Source organism: Maniola hyperantus, chromosome 3 (genome assembly GCF_902806685.2).
Source record: "Maniola hyperantus chromosome 3, iAphHyp1.2, whole genome shotgun sequence".
NCBI classification, from domain to species: Eukaryota; Metazoa; Arthropoda; class Insecta; order Lepidoptera; family Nymphalidae; genus Maniola; species Maniola hyperantus.
Genome location: NC_048538.1, coordinates 10,967,804 through 10,990,535, shown reverse-complemented (window position 1 = coordinate 10,990,535; position 22,732 = coordinate 10,967,804). Strand labels below are relative to the sequence as shown.

At 38.4% G+C, this 22,732-nt stretch overlaps 2 protein-coding genes across 3 annotated transcripts in view; both read right to left on the bottom strand.

Moving 5' to 3' along the window:
• Window positions 1-17,007, bottom strand: part of Sp1 (transcription factor Sp8) — a 117,917-nt gene extending 100,910 nt beyond the window's left edge. Inside the window, exon 1 of one of the 2 annotated variants that reach the window (XM_069509344.1) lies at window positions 16,606-17,007. In XM_069509344.1, coding sequence (XP_069365445.1) covers window positions 16,606-16,647 — 42 coding nt within the window. In that variant the 5' untranslated portion in view covers window positions 16,648-17,007. The remainder of the gene's footprint in view (window positions 1-16,605) is intronic. The other variant, XM_069509346.1, reaches the window with a different exon arrangement.
• A 1,306-nt stretch (window positions 17,008-18,313) lies between these two features.
• LOC117996143 (transcription factor Sp5-like) lies at window positions 18,314-19,666 on the bottom strand. Its single transcript, XM_034984143.2, has 2 exons — window positions 19,573-19,666; window positions 18,314-19,333 (listed from the first exon to the last, which is right to left on the bottom strand). Exons 1-2 carry the CDS (start codon window positions 19,600-19,602, stop codon window positions 18,332-18,334), a joined length of 1,032 nt encoding a protein of 343 aa, XP_034840034.1. The 5' UTR covers window positions 19,603-19,666; the 3' UTR covers window positions 18,314-18,331.
• Window positions 19,667-22,732: the final 3,066 nt, after the last annotated feature.

The following is a 22,732-nucleotide window of genomic DNA, read 5'->3' as shown; positions in this document are numbered from 1 at the left end:
GACTGTTGTTTTTAACCGACTTCCAAAAAGGAGGTGGTTCCTCAAATTCGGCCAGTTTTTTTTTTAATGTAAGTATGTACACCGATTTTTTCGAGGTTTCTGGACCGATTTGCAAATATATTTTTAATCAACAGGAGATGTTTCCGTGGTGGTCCCATAATTTTTTTTGGATCCAACTCCTGAATCCTGATGCTGCAGGGTTACTGCCCGCCTAAGTTATCAAGATTCAGGAAGTGTTTATCCATCCATCCATCCATCCATCAGCCTGTTTGCGTCCACTGTTGGACATAGGCCTTTCCAAGAGCGCGCCACCAAACACGGTCCTCCGCGCCTTCGGAAGTGTTATAGTGAATTAATATTGTAGGTACCAAGTTACTAGTTTATGCTTAGACTCCTAGTCCCAACTCCTCAACCCTGATGATGTAGGGTATCCCTCTTATACTATAGTGCGCTCCTGTCCTATTGCAATAGCCGTCCATATAATCTTATGCCGTAGAATATTTTACAGTTTATTATCATCCGATTTTATTATCCAAACCTTTTATAGTTTAGACTGAATACGTACGTGTTATTGACGCATCGACTGCTTTATATTGGTAGAACATGGCATCGTAAAATTTTAAAGGTGACTACCCATATCATACAGCAATATGCAGCAGCTTTTCATACAGCAATAGCAGCAAAATATTGCGGAGATACCTATTATGCTTTTAGCGGATTACATTGAATAGTATTTGAAGTTAATAAGACACTAGCCGGCAGAAAATATTGGACATCTACCTTTAGAAAGGGATTTCGGCTTCGTAGAGGGTTGTCTCTGTCTCTTATACCTGTGTAACGTTCCATTCCCCCCAAATCATAGACTTGTAGACAACAGTCAGGGAGCGTTAGGACGTGTGTATCAACAACACCATTTTTTTTTTGTCTAGGAGGAGGAATAATCCCTAATGGACTTCTGTCTATCGACAGGGTGTGTCCGACTCGCACGGACTAAAAAGACCTCCCCCTCTGCGAGATCAGCACGGAACCGTGTAACATTACTTCGTGCTGACCCTCTGGTTGCTCTCTCTCCTTTTTTCTTGTTTTCTCTATCCTCCCTTCTCATCATTATGGCTCTCAGCATCTGACCGTATCTGTGCCACTCATTCTCGCTTGACATCATACGGGCTACCAGATTTTGGGCGTTGACACTGTCATTTGCTCCCTGTGCTGCTTCTCTAAGATCCGCGCACGCGGGACACTCAAAAATCGCGTGTCTCGGGGTGTCTTCCTCTCCGCAAAAGTAGCAATTTATCAACAACACCATCTAACACTAGCTAACGTGCCGCAGCTTTGTTTGCATGGAATTGCTGCACCAGTATACACCTATCTAGTTGAGCTACTATCTTCAATTCCGAACCGAAGTGCATTTGGTACGCATTACAGAGAGCTTCCTAGATATCGAGCTATCCAATCGAATTGTTCCAATACACTGATCTTGAGTCGAGATAACAAGTTGGATTTCTCGTTACAGTAAGGCCCCTTCATACATTACGATAGTCGCATGAGACCATACCTCAGTCGTATGCCAGTAGAACACGTCATGTTCGCTAGACGAAGTTCGTACATCGTGGCTAATTCCGTTGTACACAATCTCTAAACTAAACTAAAATGACACGTCTAAATCTATTGCTATCTCTAAGTATCGTAATGTGAAGCTGTAATAGCCTAGTGGTTAGGACGTCCGCCTTCTAATCTGAGGTCGGGGGTTTGATCCCGGGCACGCACCTCTAACTTTTCGGAGTTATGTGCGTTTTAATTTATTAAATATCACTTGCTTTATCGGTGAAGAAAACATCGTGAGGAAACCTGCATGGCTGAGAGTTCTCCATAATATTCTCAAAGGTGTGTGAAGTCTACCAATCCGCACATGGCCAGCGTGGTAGACTATGGCCAAAGCCCTTCTCAGTCTGAGAGGAGACCAGTGGCCCTACCGCGGTTGTTTGACAGCTAAGGGAAACGCTGGTATAGTCGTCAGTGTACCGATACCCGTCAGATTGTAAAAAATGGTCAGCTATTAATTTATAGCAAAAACTAAATGAAAACTTTTTATGGCAACATATTTGTGATAATATTTTCCATAAATTAGTATAACAACATTTAATCCAAACTATAATAGCCTTGGAGAAAAACGCATTCAAAGTTAGCATTTTCAAAATTTGTGTTTTTAGCCAGGTTTAGTCACTCAATCGTAGTCCTACATGCTAGTATTCGAAGAAAGTTTTGAAACATCTATTGGCCACTCTGGTAAATCAGATTATTTTATACAACAGTCAAGTTAATTTTCTAACGAAATAATCTATAAAACTGTGTTTATTTTATTATTATTTATGATTTAACACATGTGACATTTATTGGTACTTTGAAATCCCTACTTGACCCAATACTCGTCAAAATTCATACTATTTTGACGGTTACTGGGACACACTAGAAAAATGAACGTAATACCGACACTGTTCAATTTTAAACCTTATTGCAACGTGATAACAGTTTCAGTTGCGGTACACAGACATGACTGTTTTGGACAGTTAATCTGTACTTAAATTGAAGATGCAATGTTTTTATTTTTTAATCTGACTACGACGAAGTTAAAGTTTTATAATTTAAGCATGCTGTGTAATGTTTATCTGTTTCCGTATATATTTGACCGAGCGAAGTGAGGTCTCTGAGTCTACTTGAGTGAAATGGCACTTGTCCGTCTGTCCGTCAGAGCCTTATAACTTCTGAATTACTGACCGCAATTACTTCAAATTTAAACATAATATGAAAACTGATGGCCTTCAGCCAAATATTACAAAAATACATACAAAAATATAAAAGCTTTATTTCAGCGGGGCTCTCATATGAAATAGGGAGTTTTAAAGTGGCGATTGAATTCGACGCTATAATATGTCAAAAACGGTGACATATTAGAGATTGAAACGTGTGTATAATTTCAGTTATATCGTGCATCGAGACCAATAATTAATCTATGATATCGTGTACTTGAACAACAAAAATAATATCAGATATATGTTATAAAGAAACGAAATTATTTCATTTTTAATGGGCATCAGTATTTTTAACATAACTTTACAATAATCTTAATATTAGGTTGGGGAAAAAGTTACTTCGCATTTTTAAGAAAATTCAAAAATAAATAAATTGTATAGTTTATTTACATTTAACTAAAGTATGTAGGTACCATTTTTTTCGATAACTTTTTGCCATCTTGTAGGTAGGGACATGATCCCATTGCTATAGAAATTTTGGGACTTCTGATCAAAATACCGCGACAAGTGGTTTTGGCAGTCCTCTAGTGATGTTGTAACCTGACACTGCCTAAAGAATTCTGAAGAGACCGAAACAGCTGGAAATCTGAAGGTGCAAGGTCAGGACTATACGGCGGATGCTTTAACACCTCCCAGCCAAACTTTCTTAACTTTTGCTGAGTGGCTAAAGATGTGTGAGGTCTAGCGTTATTATGATGAAAAACCGCACCCCTTCTGTTGATTAATTCCAGCCGCTTTTTCTCAACTTCTTGCTTTAATCTTATCAGTTGTTCGCAGTAGAGTTCAGAATCAATGGTCCTGCCTGGTGATAACAGCTTATAATGAATAATGCCCACCACACACACAGCATCACCTTGTTGCGAGTTAACCCGGGTTTCGCCACAGTCTGTGAAGCCTGACCGGCCTTTGACCACGACTTTCATCGTTAAAGCAAGTGATTTAATGATTTCAAGCTTATTTCGTGGTTTAACGACATATTATTATGTAGATAACGGCTACATTCCACGATTAGTTTATAAATTTTATTTGTCGATATCTCGACCCAATTGCACGATCTTTGCAATTGGGTCTGGGCGATGGAGAGACTCTGAGCTTTTTTATTAAGTTCATAGTTAGCAATCATGTCTCAGAACCATATGTCAACAGGTATACATACCTACTCGTCTACAATGTCGAGTGCAGAGCTCTTAATGATTACTGGGTGGGGCAGGACATGAGCCTTAGTCATGATTTTTGTCTTACTCATGTCCATTTCTAGGCCCACCTGTTCTGAAGCTCTGCTGTCATTGAGCATTGCATTAAGGTCTTCCAGAGTCTCTGCAATAACGACTATACATTGTCATCGGCAAATCAAAGGTGAGTGATGTACTCGCCATTAGTGTTAATGCCAAGACCGTTCCAATCCTGAAACTTAAAACAGTCTTCTAAAGCAGCGGTAAAGGGCTTCGGGGGGGTTACGACTCCTTGCCTGGTCCTCAATGCGGACTGACATCGTGGCGGTTTTCGTACAAGCACTTCAGCACTTGAATATGCCAGTAGTCGATTTGGCACCTCTATGGCGATCTCAATACAGCCTATGTTGCCAAGGAATCTAAGGCTTTTTCATAAAAAACATTAAACAAAGTGGCCGATTATATTCTTCAGTCTTCTGTATAACCTGCCGCAGCGTGTGGATGTGATCCAGGTCCTGAAGCCCTTTCGGTATTTTTTGCTATCGAATTGAGTGGAGTTTCAAATGAGAGAGCGAGAAAATTTGGGGTTCACGAATATAAATATTAAAATATAACAAGCAACAGAAAAACAATTTTAAAAAGATGTCTATTTGACTAGTAGTCATCATCCCTATTTGAACAATATCTAAAAACAACTTGAACAATATAGTAGGTAATGCTACCTAATACTCGTAGGTGGACCCCCCACTACGTGGACGGACGATATCAAACGAGTCGCAGAGAGCCGCTGGGTTCAAGTGGCGCAAGACCGTGGCGTGTGGAAGTCCCTACAAAAGACTTATGTCCAGCAGTGGACGTCTATCGGTTGATGATGATGATATATCATAGACAACGTAAACGGCCAAGGACGAGGCGGGGATTGCCCGCCATGGCTTGAAAGCCCAGAATCCAATTGTTTTTCATTTAAAACGACTAGTTAAATTTATATTTTACACATTTTCTTAGCTCGAGTGGCGATGTAAAAAAAAATCACAACTTGAAAATGAAATTAAAATAAACCTTATGTCTACGGCAATAGAGTTTAAATTATTGTTAAAAATTGACGAGTTCTGGGACGCATTGACGATAATTAGGACAAATCTGACGGATACTGGTACAAATCACTCATTTTTGTATTTTTTAATTATTTAATAACATTAATGAAACTTATTAATTCCAAAATTATATTTAATAAATACATTATAATATCTGCTTTCTTGTCATGTAATTTGTTTTGTTCTAAATTCACTAACAGCAACGTGGCAACGCTGCAAAGTCACCTAAATTGAGAAACCGACGAGTATTGGGACATTTCCCTTAATTAAATTCCTAACATGTCCCACTGAAGCCTATTTGAGGTGCTATTGGATTAGAAATTTAAAACTTCGTGTCAATTAAATTTTCCACTTTCCCGAACGAACTTCCACGTCCACTTATTACCGGCCACAATCTGAATTTTAAATACCCAAGTAGTCTATAATCAGAAACTATAATACCACCGAATAAATGGAGCAAAGGACATAATTATAGCGCTAGATTTAATTACAAGCACTTATGGAGGAAAAGGTGTTCATTTTCACGCGTAGTGGGCGATACTGGTGAAAATCTTAGGACTTTAATCGCAAGTCAACATAATTAATAGCTTCTACTACATAAACGATTCTTTGACTTTTAAAACAGATTAACAGTTTTTACGCTAAACGCTCTAGCTATATTTTTTCAAAAACATCTCTAATTTCTTTCAACTTTCATTGAAATGATAGCTTTTATCTTTCAAAAGTAATAGACGATAATGGATTCCTTCATCGTTCTATACAAGTTTATAAATCAAAGGCATACCTAATACAAGTGTTCAATAAATCACAATGTGCAGGTTGTAATTAAAATCACGAAGCAGTAAGATTTGGGAAGCTAGTCTGTTATTAATTTCTCCGTTTCGTTAGATGAATCGCCGTTGATTAGATGCGAGGAGAGCAAGGATGCCGTGACCGCGTGGACGCAGATGCTCAACATATAATTATCAAACTTAGAAATTAATGATCTTTTCACGAGTTCAAAAAATTAAAGTTACTTACCTACATTAAATTACGATTATTAATTTAAATTCATTGTTTAATTGAGCAGCACTTGCTCTAACAATCGTTTAAAAGAACATCAAACATAAATATTACATAGCTCATTTACCTAGGTAGCTATTAACACCAAGTAAATTCGCAAATTATATTCCTCTTCACAGTAAATTTCATCTACGAGTTTATAAAGCTTTGGAATCTTATAGGTAGACCAGAATCTCATGAAATGAAATTCTAAATTTAGCAACACTGTAGGTACCTACCTACTCCGCGAACATCCCATATACATAGTACTTACTCTGTGGTGAATATTAATAATCCACCACAATATTCATCACAGTATGTACATAGGATACTCACAGAGTACAGCGCTGCTAACTCCGGATTCACACTTCAATATTTTTTAAGAGATTCTGGTCGACACTTATATCCGTGATAATCGGCTCTGTCACGGAATTCTTTTTCTAATCGGTATACAAAGTCATAGATGTGTAAATTGGAAAGTCAAATTAATTGGAACTGTTTTTGTGTTTAAGTCTAGAAATATTTTGTCTATTCGACTTCGAGGTCATACGTAAAGGTACCTAAGTATATATACAAAAAAATCTATATTTTACTAGGTAATATTAGGAATAAAATATTTTAATTATTCAACATTACAAATATCTGATCAATATTCTATCTTTACTCAGAGGATGGAATAGGTTACTAAATCTTCACATAATTTCGGCATTAATCTTAAACAACGTCCATAAATCAACGTGAATACGCTATAAAATTGTTTTTTCGCGCGTCCTTATGAAAGCGATTATACGAAAATTATAATAATTGTACGCCGCATAATTACGTGATGTAATGTAAGCCCGTCGATATATAGCGATCAATTTGAATTTATGTAAAATATCGTGCAATAAATTTACATTTTATAACTCGTGGCTGAGCGCGATTCCTATCTCTGTTTAGGATCAAGGCCTTACGGGACGATTACTTCAGGCGTCAGATCAAATGCTAGTAAAATGGACATTGAATTAGCTTGTAAGGGGAGGCTTTTGCTTTTTTATTCCGTTACAAGTTAGTCCCTGACTGTGATTTCACCCGATGATGCAGTTGAAGATGGAAGTAATCTAACTTGGAAGGGATATTGGGAGTTTTTTTAAACCCATACCTCTTCTCGGTGTGTACACAACATCGCATCTGAGACACCGCAATGCTAAATCTACCTTGCTAATCTACTATAAAGCTACCTTGCCTTTATTATATCCTAGAATTAATTTGAAAACTACGAGCAATCGCTGTAGGCAACATTATACTATAACAGAGGTGTGATTACCAAATTACCTACTTTGAGCATATATCCCAATCAAGTGTATTTCCAGCTATTTTTCCGTCATATTTTTATCAATAAGCGTGAAGCAAGTCACGTTTATTCAAATTCAAATCTCATGAAATCTTGACATAGATATTGTGTGTAGGTATAGTATACCTGGATAGTGCAAGTGGAATATTCTCAGTATGGTAATGGTTGATTCATGACATATTTTATATAATGCGAGCCCGAGGCGAGTCGGCCGACACTATGTCTAATAAATTTATGGAGGTTCATTTTAATGTTGATCGCGCTCGAAGACGAAATTATAATCGTCGCGCTTGGGGCGCGGCGCGTGAGCAGAGTGGCGAGAGGGCCTCACTGATGGCGACTTCTCGCCAATCTACTATACTATAAAAATACTAGTCTTGACTGACTGATTGACTGACTGACTAATCTATCAACGCACAGCCTAAACCGCTGGGGTTAGAGCTTGAAATTTTCACAGAACACGCCCCAGTATTGTAGGCGCCCACCAATACAGGATTTTTCTAAAAATCCACCCTAAGGGGATTCAATAAGGGATGAAAGTGTGGATGAAAATTCGACATTTTTCAAGTAGGTACTTAAACCTATCCATAGACCTATAAATTACCTATCTATGAAAATTGGTGTATGGGCTTTCGGGCAAAAATGAAAGTGGGACGCATCGATATAAATGACAAGATATGCCCAAGCGAACAAAATTTTTCACGGTTTTGGAACCAAATAAATCAGCGCCTCCTCTTATATAGATACTAATGAACGACCCGTTTGATATCCAGACGTCACTGAGGTTGCATTGGTGCTATTAGCACCAATGAGTCGGTGCCATTTTGTTTGTTCAATGACCCTGTCCATACGAAGTAATATATAAGTCAATGGTGGGACGTGTTTCAAGATTTTTGGAATTATTCCACCGTAACGGATTTTCAAAAATTCCACTCAATATACTAAATATTTACTCTACCTACACAAAATGCAAGTGTTAAGTACGAAATTTAATCAAAGTGATGTGTTGCAACATCGTCGTCGCCTTAACCAATGGTCATTCAATGCTGGTTGACATTGCTTTTTGTGTCGTTTGTGTCCAGATGCCAGCGGCTTCATGCGACTCGTATGATGACAACTTTTTAGCGAGAGGTAGCCAAAGATTTATTTTTGGCAAACATAAATTATTAACAGCTCATCGGTAATTTTGTAAACTTTCTGATTGAATATGTACTTTTACAGTTAAATTTATTCTTCATTATAATCACAATAAATCACTTTATCATCACTTGCCAGAAAATTTCAGAAAATGAATACTTCTGATTTGTGATCTCAGATCCCGAGTAGGTATAATTTAAGTCTGTTATATTTACCAATTACGCAAAGAGTTAGGTAGGTACGCAGCATACAAGTTTCATCGAATTATCTATATTCGAATTGAAAACAGTCAAAATATTCATATCTACTTTAGGTAGTAGGTACCTACGGAATACGGACGCTAGTTTGCAATATCAATGATGTGGAAACATTCGGGGTGAGAAAATACATGTTCTGTAGATCCGACTGCTAAAACGATATCGTACTATTATTATGGACCTACATAACCTCTATTTTACGGATCCCATTTGTTTATTTTATTTCTGGAATCACTATTTTATTATTTACTATTATAATAAAGAACAGAGCAGGTATACCTAGTCCGCAACAGGTCGAGATGGCAATTGCGATATGAGTTGGGGGGATGCCCCACACACCTGCACGTCAACTGCGCTCGCCCGCACTGAGTAAGCGCGGGGGCTGTGCGGGGCGTTCCCTCCCCGATTGCCATCTCAACCTGACTATACAAGCAGTATAACAACCGCCGAGTTTCTTGCTGGTTCTTCTCGGTAGGAAAGGCATTCCGAACCAGTGGTAGATGCATCCGACTATTCGAAAGTACTTGTAATAGTTTATTTGAATAAAAAAGATTTTTATTTTATTTTTATTTTATGAAGTATTATAGAAGATCAAGATACATATTCAAATCACGCCAATTTAAAATTATTGCTTTGAAGATTATTTTTAAAGTTTTATAATCTGTTAATAGGTTTTTATGTTAGACCACATTACGCCTTATTATGGTTAAGTGATTACCTTAGAAAGTAATCACTTAACCATACTAAGGCGATATTTGTAAGTGTGCAACAAAAAGTCGCCCATGTGTAAAGACCCTAAAGAAAGTCGGAGCCATAACTCAAAGTCTACAAGTGAGTCAAAACTTTCCATTAACCTCGACAACGCCACGTGACAACACTGACAGACACAAAACTTCACAAAAAGCAAACTGCCGTTTTATGGAAATGTCCCCATTTATCCGGGAAAATAAAATATTCCCGACGACAAAGCGACTTGTCCCGGAAATGAAACACTCTAAAGGGTAGGAAACATCTTTTTTATCTGCTCGCGCATTTAACATTAGTTACGACGGAAAATTTAGGTAGGTACTTGCGTAGATATTTTTCTTAGGTAGGTATAGCTACAATTTTAAGGGTTCCGTACCTCAAATGGAAAAACGGAACCCTTATAGGATCACTTTGTTGTCTGTCTGTCTGTCTGTCTGTCAAGAAACCTACAGGGTACTTCCCGTTGACCTAGAATCATGAAATTTGGCAGGTAGGTAGATCTTATAGCTGACATTTGGCGAAAAATCTGAAAACCGTGAATTTAGGGTTAGATCACACAAAAAAAAATTGTGGTCATGAACTAATAAATTAGTATTTTCAACTTTCGAAGTGAGTGACTATATCAAGTGGGGTATCATATGAAAGGTCTTCACCTGTACATTCTAAAACAGATTTTTATTTATTTTTATGCATCATAGTTTTTGAGTTATCGTGCAAAATGTCGAAAAAATACGACTGTAGTACGGAACCCTCATTGCGCGAGCCTGACTCGCACTTGGTCGGTTTTTTTTATTCAGATAAGTACAAATTATCCCTTGACTGCAATCTCACATGGTAATAAGTTGATGATGCAGTCTAATATCATAATATGGTAGCGGTTAGCGGATATTACTATTACAGTTTTGTACTAGGTAATAGTAGAGTTTAACTTTATTATACTTACAAGCTTAAATTCGTTTCATGCTAAGTAATGATTATTATTTAGGTTATATCGTTTAATAGATACCAAATTATTATAGTAGGTATCTAGGTAATATCCGCAGTCATTCAGTCTGACTAATCGTTAAATTCAATGATAGATATATTTTTAAAGGTAATAAAAAGTTGCGGACATGAACCATAGTAGTTAGTAGGCTAGCTTAAGGCTTTATTGCAATATTTTCTATTAAAAAATAGTTTTAAATCAAAGATAATATTGTTAGTTGTATATATATAAATATTTGAATGAAACTCGATGGGGGAAACGTTATTAAACATTGAAAAGTTTTTCTTTCATGATAAGTACAATTTTTATTTATTAATAAGTTCAATTTTTTCGTGATTCCCATGAGCCACAACAACGCGACCTATGTCAGGGTCGATCAAAGCCGTATTTGAATATAATACCTACCTATACTATTAATTTCGTTTGTGTCCACAGTGGGTATGGTTTCCATGTTTCAGTGCCCGTTTAACTTTGTCTCATTAAAACCTACCTATACATAACTATATATAATTAGTAGGTAGTAGGTACGGTTATACCTACTTCAAGTAGGTTGGTAGAATCTTGTGTAGTACCTACACTAGATCTGTATAAGTCAATTTGGGAAATTCCCCCCTTATAAGGGTGATAAAATAGGGGGGAAAAGTTTTATAGAAAAGTTTTAACTATTGTTAGGTATTTTACTCGAAATTTGAAACGTAGGTTCTTTCTAGGGGGGTAGGTATCAGATAAGAAAGGATCTAACTAAATTCTCCCCCTAAGGGGGTGATATGGGGGTTGAAAAGTTATATGAAAATCCTATGTTTTTGAAGCTAGAGATATGAAAATTGGCATTTAGGTATTCTGGGTTCCGTGCCTTCAGGTGAGACTGAGTGAGTAGGTAAGTGAGGCCTTTTGCAGCGGGAAAATTTCAGATCTCATGAGAAACCAGAAATTTTACGCAGACGAAGTCGCGGGCAACTGCTAGTATGAAATAAGTAGATAGATACAGTACGTACTTAGGTACAAATCACGCCTTTAGGTACGGAGCTAGCGTAAATCTAAAGAGAAAATACAATTACCATAGATTTTATACATGCAAGCGAACCAATAACATAAAGTAAACCCAGCATCCATTTAGACAGCTACATCTGTTCCGATCGAGAAACCAGTTGGAATATAATTATGATACCTCGCTCGCATGACGTCGCAACCTGTTTGGGTTGACATAACCAATGACTGCCACCTTCCCCACCATTGGCCGGGAACCAAGATGATATCTCGGAACGAACTTTTTGTTTCATTAACTAATTTATCTTTCGTGGTAATGAAAAAGATTCTATGGTGTAATCGAGAAAGCACATTATTCTTAAATTGATTTTGCGATGTGAATCTGTTTTTATACTTAAGTGATAAACCCTTTTGTAGTATCATATTGAATTTGGCACATTAATAATGACAACCACACAATGGATAAGGGAATGAATGAATGAATGGGTCTGTAAATTACAATTTGCATGTTTGTATCCATAAAAAAATTGTAACGTTTTGAAATAAAAATGAAATTATTTATTTCATGTAGGCAACTTGTGCCACTTATGATATGTCAAGACTACCACGGGTTTGGAAAATAGGTTCTACTGAGTAAAGCCGGCTAGAAACTCGGCAGTTGTTCATTGTACAATAGAGTTTCGATAGAAAAAGAAAATCAAGAAATCCTCGCGCTAGAAAATCGCTAGTTTGTATATACTTCGGAAAATCGCCTGGAAATATAAAATTACAGATTGATAGAAGCAGTGTATAACTAACTAGGTAGGTATATGTATGTATTTACTTTACTTATTACATATTTTTTAACCAATAATGCATCTTCATGCACGTTATGCTAACGGACAAAGCTTCCTTATGTATATTAAGATAAGTACTAAGTATACCTATTATTCTCAAATTTACAAAAAATGGATTGCAAAAATATTCCTAAACAAATTATTAGATTGCACCATTTTAATAAGCATTTCGGTCTTTTCGGACACGATCTATAGGCCAACCAGTCTCTTTCTCCATTATAATCTGAGGTTTAATAAGTGAATTAATTGCTTGCCAGCTATTGGCGATATAATTGCCGTGACTGGGTTGCCCACTTAAATATTTCAAGTTGGAACCTCATCTGAGATAGCTGCAAATTAATGCAACGGACATGTGGAATGTGTAGTTAATTATAAAAATTACCTTTAGGTATTTATTGTTATATCAATCATATGGCAATATCTGTGACTGATTCGATATTGGTAAATTGCATTTCGTAGCATTTGTATAACCATCTTACCTATATTCTAATCACGTCATAGTTTTAGTCTAATAGAAAGCCAAGCCATAGTCTCTAAAATCCGGTAAGGTAAGCGACAGGCTAAAATTAAATAATATTATAGTTGTTGATAAACATTTACAATTGATAAATATCATAGATATAAAGCAGCAAGCGCACGCACTGCACAGCGTTTACGCTATTAATGCAAAATAACTGCAATTTGGCGACTCAGACGTTTGGCGTGTACACTTGTACAGCCGTTCGGGCGTACAAGCACCGGCCTCTGCGAAGGCGACGGAAGCCTGTCACAGGCGCAATTACAGTACCGAGAATCGGCATTAGTTCGAGCTGAACTATTTATGTAAAATAAGAGCAACCTCACGTACGGGGAAACGGCGATTGCACGCATCGCTCATTAAGCACTTTAGAGCAATTTGAGGAGAAAAAGTCGGACGAGACGCGGCACAACATCGCGTGGTCAATTAAAATGTTGCCGCGCTACTGCCGAGTGGTCGAGCCAACGGTATTCCATATGAGGCAACTGGACTCGCTTCAATTGCCTGTATCCTGCTATCTAAATAATTGTTGAAGGATATCGATCTATTGCCGCTGTCAATAACGACCGTGTCGCGTTTCAAGCTACCATCTTATTAAGATAAAAACAACTTTTCTAAGCTTAATTAAGGATTTTCAAGTGACAGTATGCAAGTACACTAAGTACACACTTATCTACACGCTGAAGTAAAGTTTGCAATCTTCAACATTTATCTTAATACTATTATCATGTACCTAGAGCAACGTCAATGCTGCATGGGAGAATATAATTAATTATACTTAAACCTGAGTATGTATATGAGATAATTACTTATCATTAGATAGGTTATCCACCTTTTCTATTTCGATCAAATTTCTTTTTGCAGATAGAAGGGTTAGGTTGTGTGGATTAGCAGACAACGCCTTCCCTTAATTTTTATTACTACAGTCTACAAGTTATTTCGTAACGTAGGTATTAGTTTTCAAATATATGTATATGATTATAATACATACCTATACTTAGATATGATTAGAAACGTTTCTATCCCAGATGTGCTAGGTACTAAACTAGGTATTATTATTTTATTAAATAGCTGTTGCCCGCGACTTCGTCCGCGTCCCGTCAGAAGCTGTCTTTTGCCGTGGATTTTCCAAAAAATCTTTTATACAAACCTTGTCCTGACAAAAACAAACACAAGAAAAGGAATTAGGTATCAATTTTTTTTTAAAGAATATTAGCCGTGTTAATTATGACTCATATTCCCCTTTCCCCTACAACTAAGCGAAAAACTTGTGCTAGGAGTAGGCACGACAATAGTGCAACGGGTGCGGTTTGAACCGGCAACCTTTCGGAATTCAGTCCGCTCCTTAACCGTTGAGCTATTGAGGTTCTAAATTTGATGCAGTCGTTCGGAATCGATAGAAGATAGATTAGGTTTGATGGTGATTACCTATTTAGTAACGAAAAGAGTATCAGTAAGAACTAGATAGTGGTAGTGGTAGATTTGTCAAAATTAGTAGGTAGTATCTATACCTACTTAGTAGGTACGAGACAGGTTGAGAATGCAATCGGAGTGGGGATGCCCCGCACACCCGCACAGCCCCCGCACTAATCTGGTGTGGGATAGCATGGGTGACGTGCGGGTGTGCGGGGTGTTCCCCCGCCTCATACACCGATTGCCATCTCGACCTGTCGCGAACTATAGGTAATACACCACGTCCCTCCGGCTGCCACTACTAAAGGTTGTTACAATTACAAATTAAGCTACACAGCCGCGACTATCCCATCACAAATAAAATACGAATCGATTAGTAAAATACCCGAACGAATCGTTAAGTAAAAGACAAAGTATATTAAGCCCGTTTCATGATCTAATTGTCCGTCCGTCGCACATCAATCACGCGGTCGACGCTACAACGAAAACACTGTTAGTTTTGCCGCCGAATTATTAATTACATTCCCACAAAAAACTCACACAACGCCGAAACGCATAAATTTCTTCCTTTTTCCACCGCACAAAGGGGCCGAGCGTTCTACAATACTAAACAGATTAGGAGCGGCCGACACGGCCGTCGCCGCATAATTTTTGGCGCCAGTAGTCCTGCTTTTAGATTAAACTAATATGAAAAGGAAATTGAGTAGAAAATGGATGAAGGCTCTATGTGTCATTAAGAATTGGACACGGGCCCGAACACTCCATCGACCTTTATTTATTTGACTTCGTTTAATTGAATTAACATTTCGGTAGTTTTTACGAGGTGTCGGTAATGTTTGGAACAAACTTTAATGGGCAATTCTTAGATAATAACAATAACATTTACGTCACAAACATCGCTTGATAAATAAACTAATGCCGGTTCCAGAACGTTTTCTCATTTCTCGATTTCACGGGAAATGTTAATGGGATGGTCGTTACAATAAATAACTAACTGAGTGGATCTTAAGATATTTCATCAGTGGTACCTAGTCATTTAAGAGGTGTAGGTTTAAATTAGGTAGGTTGGTGTTCCAATAATATGAAAAATCGTAAAATAAACCTAGATCTATAATAAATATGAAATGGTAGTGCCCTGACTTAAAAAAAAATTGTTTTGTAAAAAAAAACTATGCAGTTAAAAAAACATCCCAGAGTAAAAAAAAAAGAATCAAAAGCCAATGGCACAGAGAACGGTTGACGGTTTTTTAACATGTATTTCTTGTTTTATAGAGTCTATAGCCTGTATGCCTACCTAACTGTTAAGATTGCCCTTTCTAAATCTGCTTAACCTTTTGGTCATGCCCTATGTTTATCCCATAAAAAGTAAAATCATGAAGAAATCTCCCAAATACATATACGTAAGGTTCAAATGTTTCAGCACGACGACTCCGTCGGGACCACTCGACCCGGGAGGGCCCATGAATAGTAATAGAGGTTAGGGCTCGAGGGACCGGCTTCGGCTTCGCTTATGGTGCGTGCTAAATCGACAATACCGGGGGGCTCTGTGACTAACGGTCCGTTTTATAAACTCGCCTACTTATTTTGACTGAGATTTCATCCAAAAATCAAAATTGATTTTGACCGTGAAATCACGGCATTAAGGCCATCGTGTTATTAGTATGTCTAGCAGCTGTTAAAGTTGAGTTATTATTTATTTAAGTATCTAAGTACCTATATTATAATTGAAATCACTATTGTCCTCAAAGGAACAATTCATTGGCGTGATTTTTTGCATAAGAGATGAAGATTGACATAGACTACTTTTTATGCCGGAAAATCAGAGTTCTCAATGGATTGAAATACCTGAATCCACGTGGACGAGGTCGCGGGTGTCAGCTAGTTCATAATAAGTGTGGCGAGTGGCAACACCACTGATATGGAAATTATGAGCTGACTACATTTGTTTGTGTGCACAATTTCTTCGTCTTATAGGTAAGATTATCAAACCTAATAAAACTATACTTAATAGCGGAATTCGTAGTCAAGATAGAGGCTTCTTTAGAGGACGATTCACACAACATGTGCCATACACAACCTTTGCATTGCATAAAAGTTGAATATGACACAAGTCGTTTGAATCGTCCTCTAAAGAAGCCCCTATCTTGACTATGAATTCCAGTGTAAGGCATGACTTAGTGAGCTGGCGAGGCTCAAAAGCTAAGCCAGGTTGTTATCAGCATTGTGTGTCAAGGTCGTGTGGGTGTGAGTGTCGTGGGCATCGCCGCTGGACTCACATTCATGAGCAGGTCCGGCGAGGAGGAGCCCTTGCCGCTCATGGCGCTGGCTGAGGGCCGAGGAGCAGGCGCATGTCACTCACTCACAGCACTCCGAGGCGCGGCGCAGGCGGCGCGGGCGGTCTGCGTACGCCGAGCGATCGCGACTGCCGCACGCCGGCCCCCACCGTCCCACGAGCCCCCACCGCTACCGGCTGCCTCATTTCTCACTATAATTTGCGTGCTCGTTTTTTACCATCATTACTCCCTCGTTTTGTTTTACGTATTATCGAGTGCATCCCGCTCGCACCGCGGCCGCCATGCGCGCCGAGCGCGCCGCCCAGATAATAGCCGTCTGCAATTACGCCTTGGCCGCGCACTGCCGTCGTGGACGCGACCTAATCCTGTCGACAGGAGCCTAGCGACATCTCGCGACGAGCGGCGATAACAAATCACCGAAGTATGAAAATCTGATGAAAATATTAAAACCAATATTTACATTCTGAAATCATCATCATCATCAGAACTCAGCGCCGGCCCACTACTGATTGCGGATCTTCTCTCAGAATAAGAAGAGTTTGGGTAAGGCCTAGGTTCACCACGCTGCACTGGTCAACTGTGGATTGACACTTCATACACTTTTGGAAACATTATGAAGCACTCTTTGGAATACAGTTTCCTTATGATGCTTTACTTCACTGTTCTTTGAACTTCGAAAAGTTATGTTAAGTCGAAACCCAGACCCAGACAACCTATCACCGCTTTTTAACATTCTGAAATAGAGTTAGTTACAAAGCCCGGCAATTGTGATAGTAAAATATGACTATAATGTTTGTCATCTTTGCAGCCTAGCTATGGGCTAAAATTATATTAGAAGGTGTCTCTTTTTTTAATTTAAATAGGTACGCTAAACGTATGACGTAATATCAACTGCTACGAGACATTTTTCCATCACCTACATAAATTATTAACCTCACCAAGCTCACGTCATTAAGTTTCTTCCAAATCAAAACCTCATTAGATGTAGCTATCACCGCAGCTACGTTTTTTCGTAGCACTTCGTAGCGTAATTGTAGAGCGTGCAAGTTATGACAAAATTATTACCATTTTCATCGGTTTATTATTAAGGACAGCTTTATATATAAATTATCTCTTAAATTGAATGCATGTGTAATGAGAAAAGCAATATTATTTCAAGTAATAGTCACAATAAGCCTTAAATTACAGTTTTTAAATTCTTGTTCTCGCTCAACTCATTCGTTTCCATGTAGAGATTGTAAACCTGTCAATGCACAAATTATATTTGTATGCCAAGTGGAAATTGATTTTTTGGCTTGAAATTAAGTGTCAACAGATTTTTGCTATTCATAGTTTAATTTAATAAGTCTCCTACTAACTTAGATTTCCACAAAATCTAGGAGCTATTCTGGTATTCTAGTTAATTGACTATGAATTAGCTATAAGTAGGTATATTATATTTCTACAATATTGGAGGTTCTCCTAAATTTACTTACTACGTGCTTGAAGAGATATAATAAAAGAACGCAAAACATCGATTGTAAAACTTTTATTAAAAGAGTAAAAATATTATACATCTGTCAAGGCACATCACATTTTCATTTCTGGTAACTTAAAATTAACACTTATATACCTACTTAATATTGACGAATTGGTATTTACCTACTATTCACATATTTTAGTTGTTTTATGTTAGACTTTAAGGCACATGCACACACAATTTTCTGATTTACTGTCCGATAGCGACCGGTGGTTGTAAATTATAATGTCCTTGGAACATAGTGTAGTTATCCTTGGAGCCACACTGATATGCCGTGAGTGGTGAGGTGTATTGTTGATAGAATCTTGGGTCTCTCGCAGGCGGACGAGCGTAAAACGATTCCTGACGCACCTCAGGGCACCATCCGCTTCCATACATAACGCTGCCATTTCCAAACACACCACTACTATTATAGCTAACTGGAGCACCGTGCATCACTGGAGGTGCAACTGTAGCATAATTGAGCATTTGCTTAGACGCTGTACTCGCTGCTGGCACCGTCCCATAACTAGAACTTCCGATAGAAACAGGAGACTGAATGCCCAATTCGTTTGAAGTTTGCTTTTGCTCAATTTTTTCATCACAAGATTTTGGGGATTCAGCTTTTTCATCTTCTTTAGATTTTTTCGACTTCCTCGTCACGTTGGCGTGAGTTTTCACATGTTTCGCGAGATGGTCGGAGCGCATAAAACGTTTTGTGCATTGTTGACACGCAAATCGCTTTTCACCGGTATGAGTGCGAAGGTGTCGCTGTAATTCGTCGGAGCGGGTGAATCGTTTTCCGCAAAATAGCCAATTACATACGAAGGGGCGCTCGCCGGTGTGCCAACGGAGATGGGCCTTTAAATGTGACGTTTTTCCGTAAACTTTGCCGCATCCGGGGACGTGACACACGTGTTCACGTTTTGCACCATCTTTTCCATAGTTAGGTCCAAAACCTGCTGCTTCAGTTAGGCAGTTAGGGCAACGACACTTTGCACAACGTCGCTGTAACTCGCGGGCATCTTCTGTGGTGGCGGCGGTGGTCGGTGGCCAATACGGTGTGTATTGTGGATAACGTGGGATCTCTCGCCATGTGGTGCCGCACCAAGCACCCGAGGAGGCACTGCTGCATGATGACAAGTCCGACGCTGGCGACAGCGCGTCACTGCGTCCGTAGCCACAACCGTAACCACTCATCACATTCATCATCTGTAATGACAAAAGAGAAGTCGGTTAAAAACTAATTATTATTGTCTGCACTTTGATTTGACTTTTACAAGAAGTTAAATTAACGGTTTTATAAAACTAAACAAAAAACTATAAAACACTATCACTTTCGTTAAAACTGAAACTAAGTATAGTAGATCTGTTTTGTTATACATAGGTAAACAAACAAGTTGTTAAAGCATCAAAATATTATAATAGTAGGCGTGGGCGGGCGGACGGACCTGTTGAGCGGGCGGATCCACGTATTGCATTTCCGGTGTTGACAACGTAGCGTAAGAACTTTCAACTGGATAATTACAGGGCGGCACACCGCTCGCGTCGAGACGTTTTTAATAACTGGCTTGGGCTACACGTAACGAGTGGTTGTCACCTCTCCCCCCGACCCGGCCAGCGGCGCGCGCGCACCCCGGCCGGCCCCGGCGCAGCCTCCGCCGCGCGGCACACCCCGCCCCACCCGATGTGACTTATGAGCTTATAAGATTTCTTAGCGCCGCCCGAGTGACACGAAAGCTTAGCCACAATATGTGGCTTAGCTACCTATAATGTAAACGGTACCAAGTTTGACATTATACCTACTTATGAAAAATCCAAAAATTAGTGGTGCCTTTGCAGGTTCACTGCTATAAATTGAAAAATCTAATTTTAGTTTTAAAATCAAAATACTTAAAGTTACCTAAGTAGGTCTATAATAATAATTAGATATAATATTTAACGACTGAACTGATTTTTCGTAGTTGGAGTGTCCTACGTACTTATCTGCCCTAATTACTTAATTCAAAAATTGATAAATATTTATACCTAGGGGGAGTCCGGGAGAGTATACCCGCCTTCCACTAAAATGCTCATAAATCTTTATATACTTAAAAATCGCTATTTTCTATAAATTGTATCTTAAGCTGCACTATTTAGCTATATTTTCTCTTAATAAAATTTGATACATCATTAATAGTTTATGAGTAATTAACGATTTCTACCAAAGTGACATTCGGCTAATATCTCCCGCCTGGGCGGGAGACTTGACCCCCCAAGTGGGGAGCCTTTACCCGGGTACAAAAATAGGCAAAATAATCATTACAAATTATAATTCTATAAAAAAAATTAATCATAAAAATATGACACATAGTATTTTGTAGTAAATGAGAATTCCTTTTTGAATTGGAGCAATTAATACAAATAAACTGCTCCTCATCATGTCTTTATCATATTTGGACAGTCCAACGGATTTTATGGTCATAAGTCTCATGTCCATAACTTTCTCTTCTCCGCAGCTGAAACAAAACGAATTATCAATTTCATCTCCCATGGACTATCAGAGCTACTCATCCTTGGGTTCTTCGTCAGGGTCTGTCTAACCGTCACTTGACTGTAAAACTTGTCTTTTTCAATGGTCTTTTAACTGTCTTTTTCTCTTTGCTTTACCTTTTTGTTTTTTAAGTCATTTTAATTTTCTTATTTTTTGGTGTATAATCATCTACCTATATCATCATCTAGGTCTAGTCTTTCTGGCGTTTTTTTTTTAATTTTAGTTTTTCTGGGCCGTCTACCACGACGAAGGAGCAGCTTTTGGAATTGAACGAATCATTTGTGGTACAACTATTTTCGGTCTATGTCGTAAATCAGAATCTACCGTTGTCACATCCAGATTTTGAGATATAGAAGCTACCTCTTCTGATTGTCTTAATATTGCAATTGGTTGCTCAGATTTTTTCCTCAGTCAAAATTGATGGTGAATTGGCTCTAGACGCCGCAGATTAATTCATGAATACTAATGCTGATGTTGAAGGCTCTGACTCACGTTGTACAGTAGATGATGAAGGTAATGAAGGAAGGCAGGACGATCGTGGTTACATCTGGAGGTAATACAAAAATATTATTGCCGGAGAAAAAACGGGCGAGATTACCCGGGGTAAAGTCTCCTCCCGACGCCAGGGTAATGTCTCCCACCCCACACAAATCTGTCAGTTATTATATTTTTATAAAAAAACTATGACACTTAAGTAAAAGCTGTCTGCCGTAAATGTTACTAGGATAATTACACTTACGATGTATATAAATGATATACTGGAATCTATTCACAGTAAGAAACAGAAATCAAATATCGAAAATTTAAAATATTTACTTACCGGCACGAAAATTTATAGTTACTTCTCACTCCTAAACCAAACTGCCGATCGTAACGGTATCTCGTGAGCGAGGTGGGAGGCGCCTATGGAGTCTAAGAAGTGTGGCAAAGTCGCAATATCTAGTTCCACAAAGATTCTATGAGCAGTGGCTAATGTCTCCTACCTGCTAAACTCTCCCGGACTCCCCCTAAGTACCTAATACCTATATTTTTTCCCACAAATCTGAGCTCAATACCAACACACATCCTAGCTACATACACCGAATGATTGTTATTTTTCTGTCCGTATCTCTCAGACGCTTAATGTTTTTAATTTTTTCTCTATTTCGGTCGGCAGTTCGCGGCAGACGCATGATTTATGCATATCCGAGAGAGGCCAAACCTTTAATTATACGTTGTTAAAATATAGCAGTTTGTTAAATCGTTGCTTTTGTTTTATACATCACCGCGCACTCTCAGAGATCTACATTTCCATTCGATATGAAAACAAGTCGAAATAAAAAATAAAAAAACACTGCCAAAAAATGAACTAAAAAGTAAAAAAATCACATTAAGTAGGTATGTAATTGTACTAATTGTATCTAAATGGTACCATACCATGGTCATGTTTTTGCGTTCAAGCGTTTAGAAGTTATGATGGAATAAAGAAACTCACATCATGAGCTGTGAAAACATTACACTCCTGTTTTTGGGCAGTGGTGTAATAATTAGGTATCTATCTACCTAAGTAAATTGAGAGAGTAGACTTAATTTAAAACCGATACAATTACTTAAGCTGTGGTAGCCTAGTGGTTAGAACGTCCGCCTTCCAATCGGTCGGGGGTTCGATCCCGGGAACCTCTAACTTTTCGGCGTTATGTGCGTTTTTAATTAATTAAAATATCACTTGCTTTAACGGTGAAGGAAAACATCGTGAGGAAACCTGCATGCCTGAGAGTTCTCCATAATGTTCTCAAAGGTGTGTGAAGCGTGGTAGACTATGGCCAAAACCCTTCTCACTCTGAGAGGAGATCTGTGCTCTGTAGTGAGCCGGTGATGGGTTGATCATGATGATGATGATGACAATTACTTAGGCTTATCGTTTAGTGTTGTTATCTACTCTAGGTATCTAATTTATCACTATTTTATATGAATAAAGGTCACTATTTCCTCCTCCTCCTGCTCTCCTGTCTTGAGTCAGGGTTGTCCTAGTTCATTATACTCTATTAGATACCTACGAGTATTTCCTGATGCATCTACCTGTATCTAAAGTTCTTTTA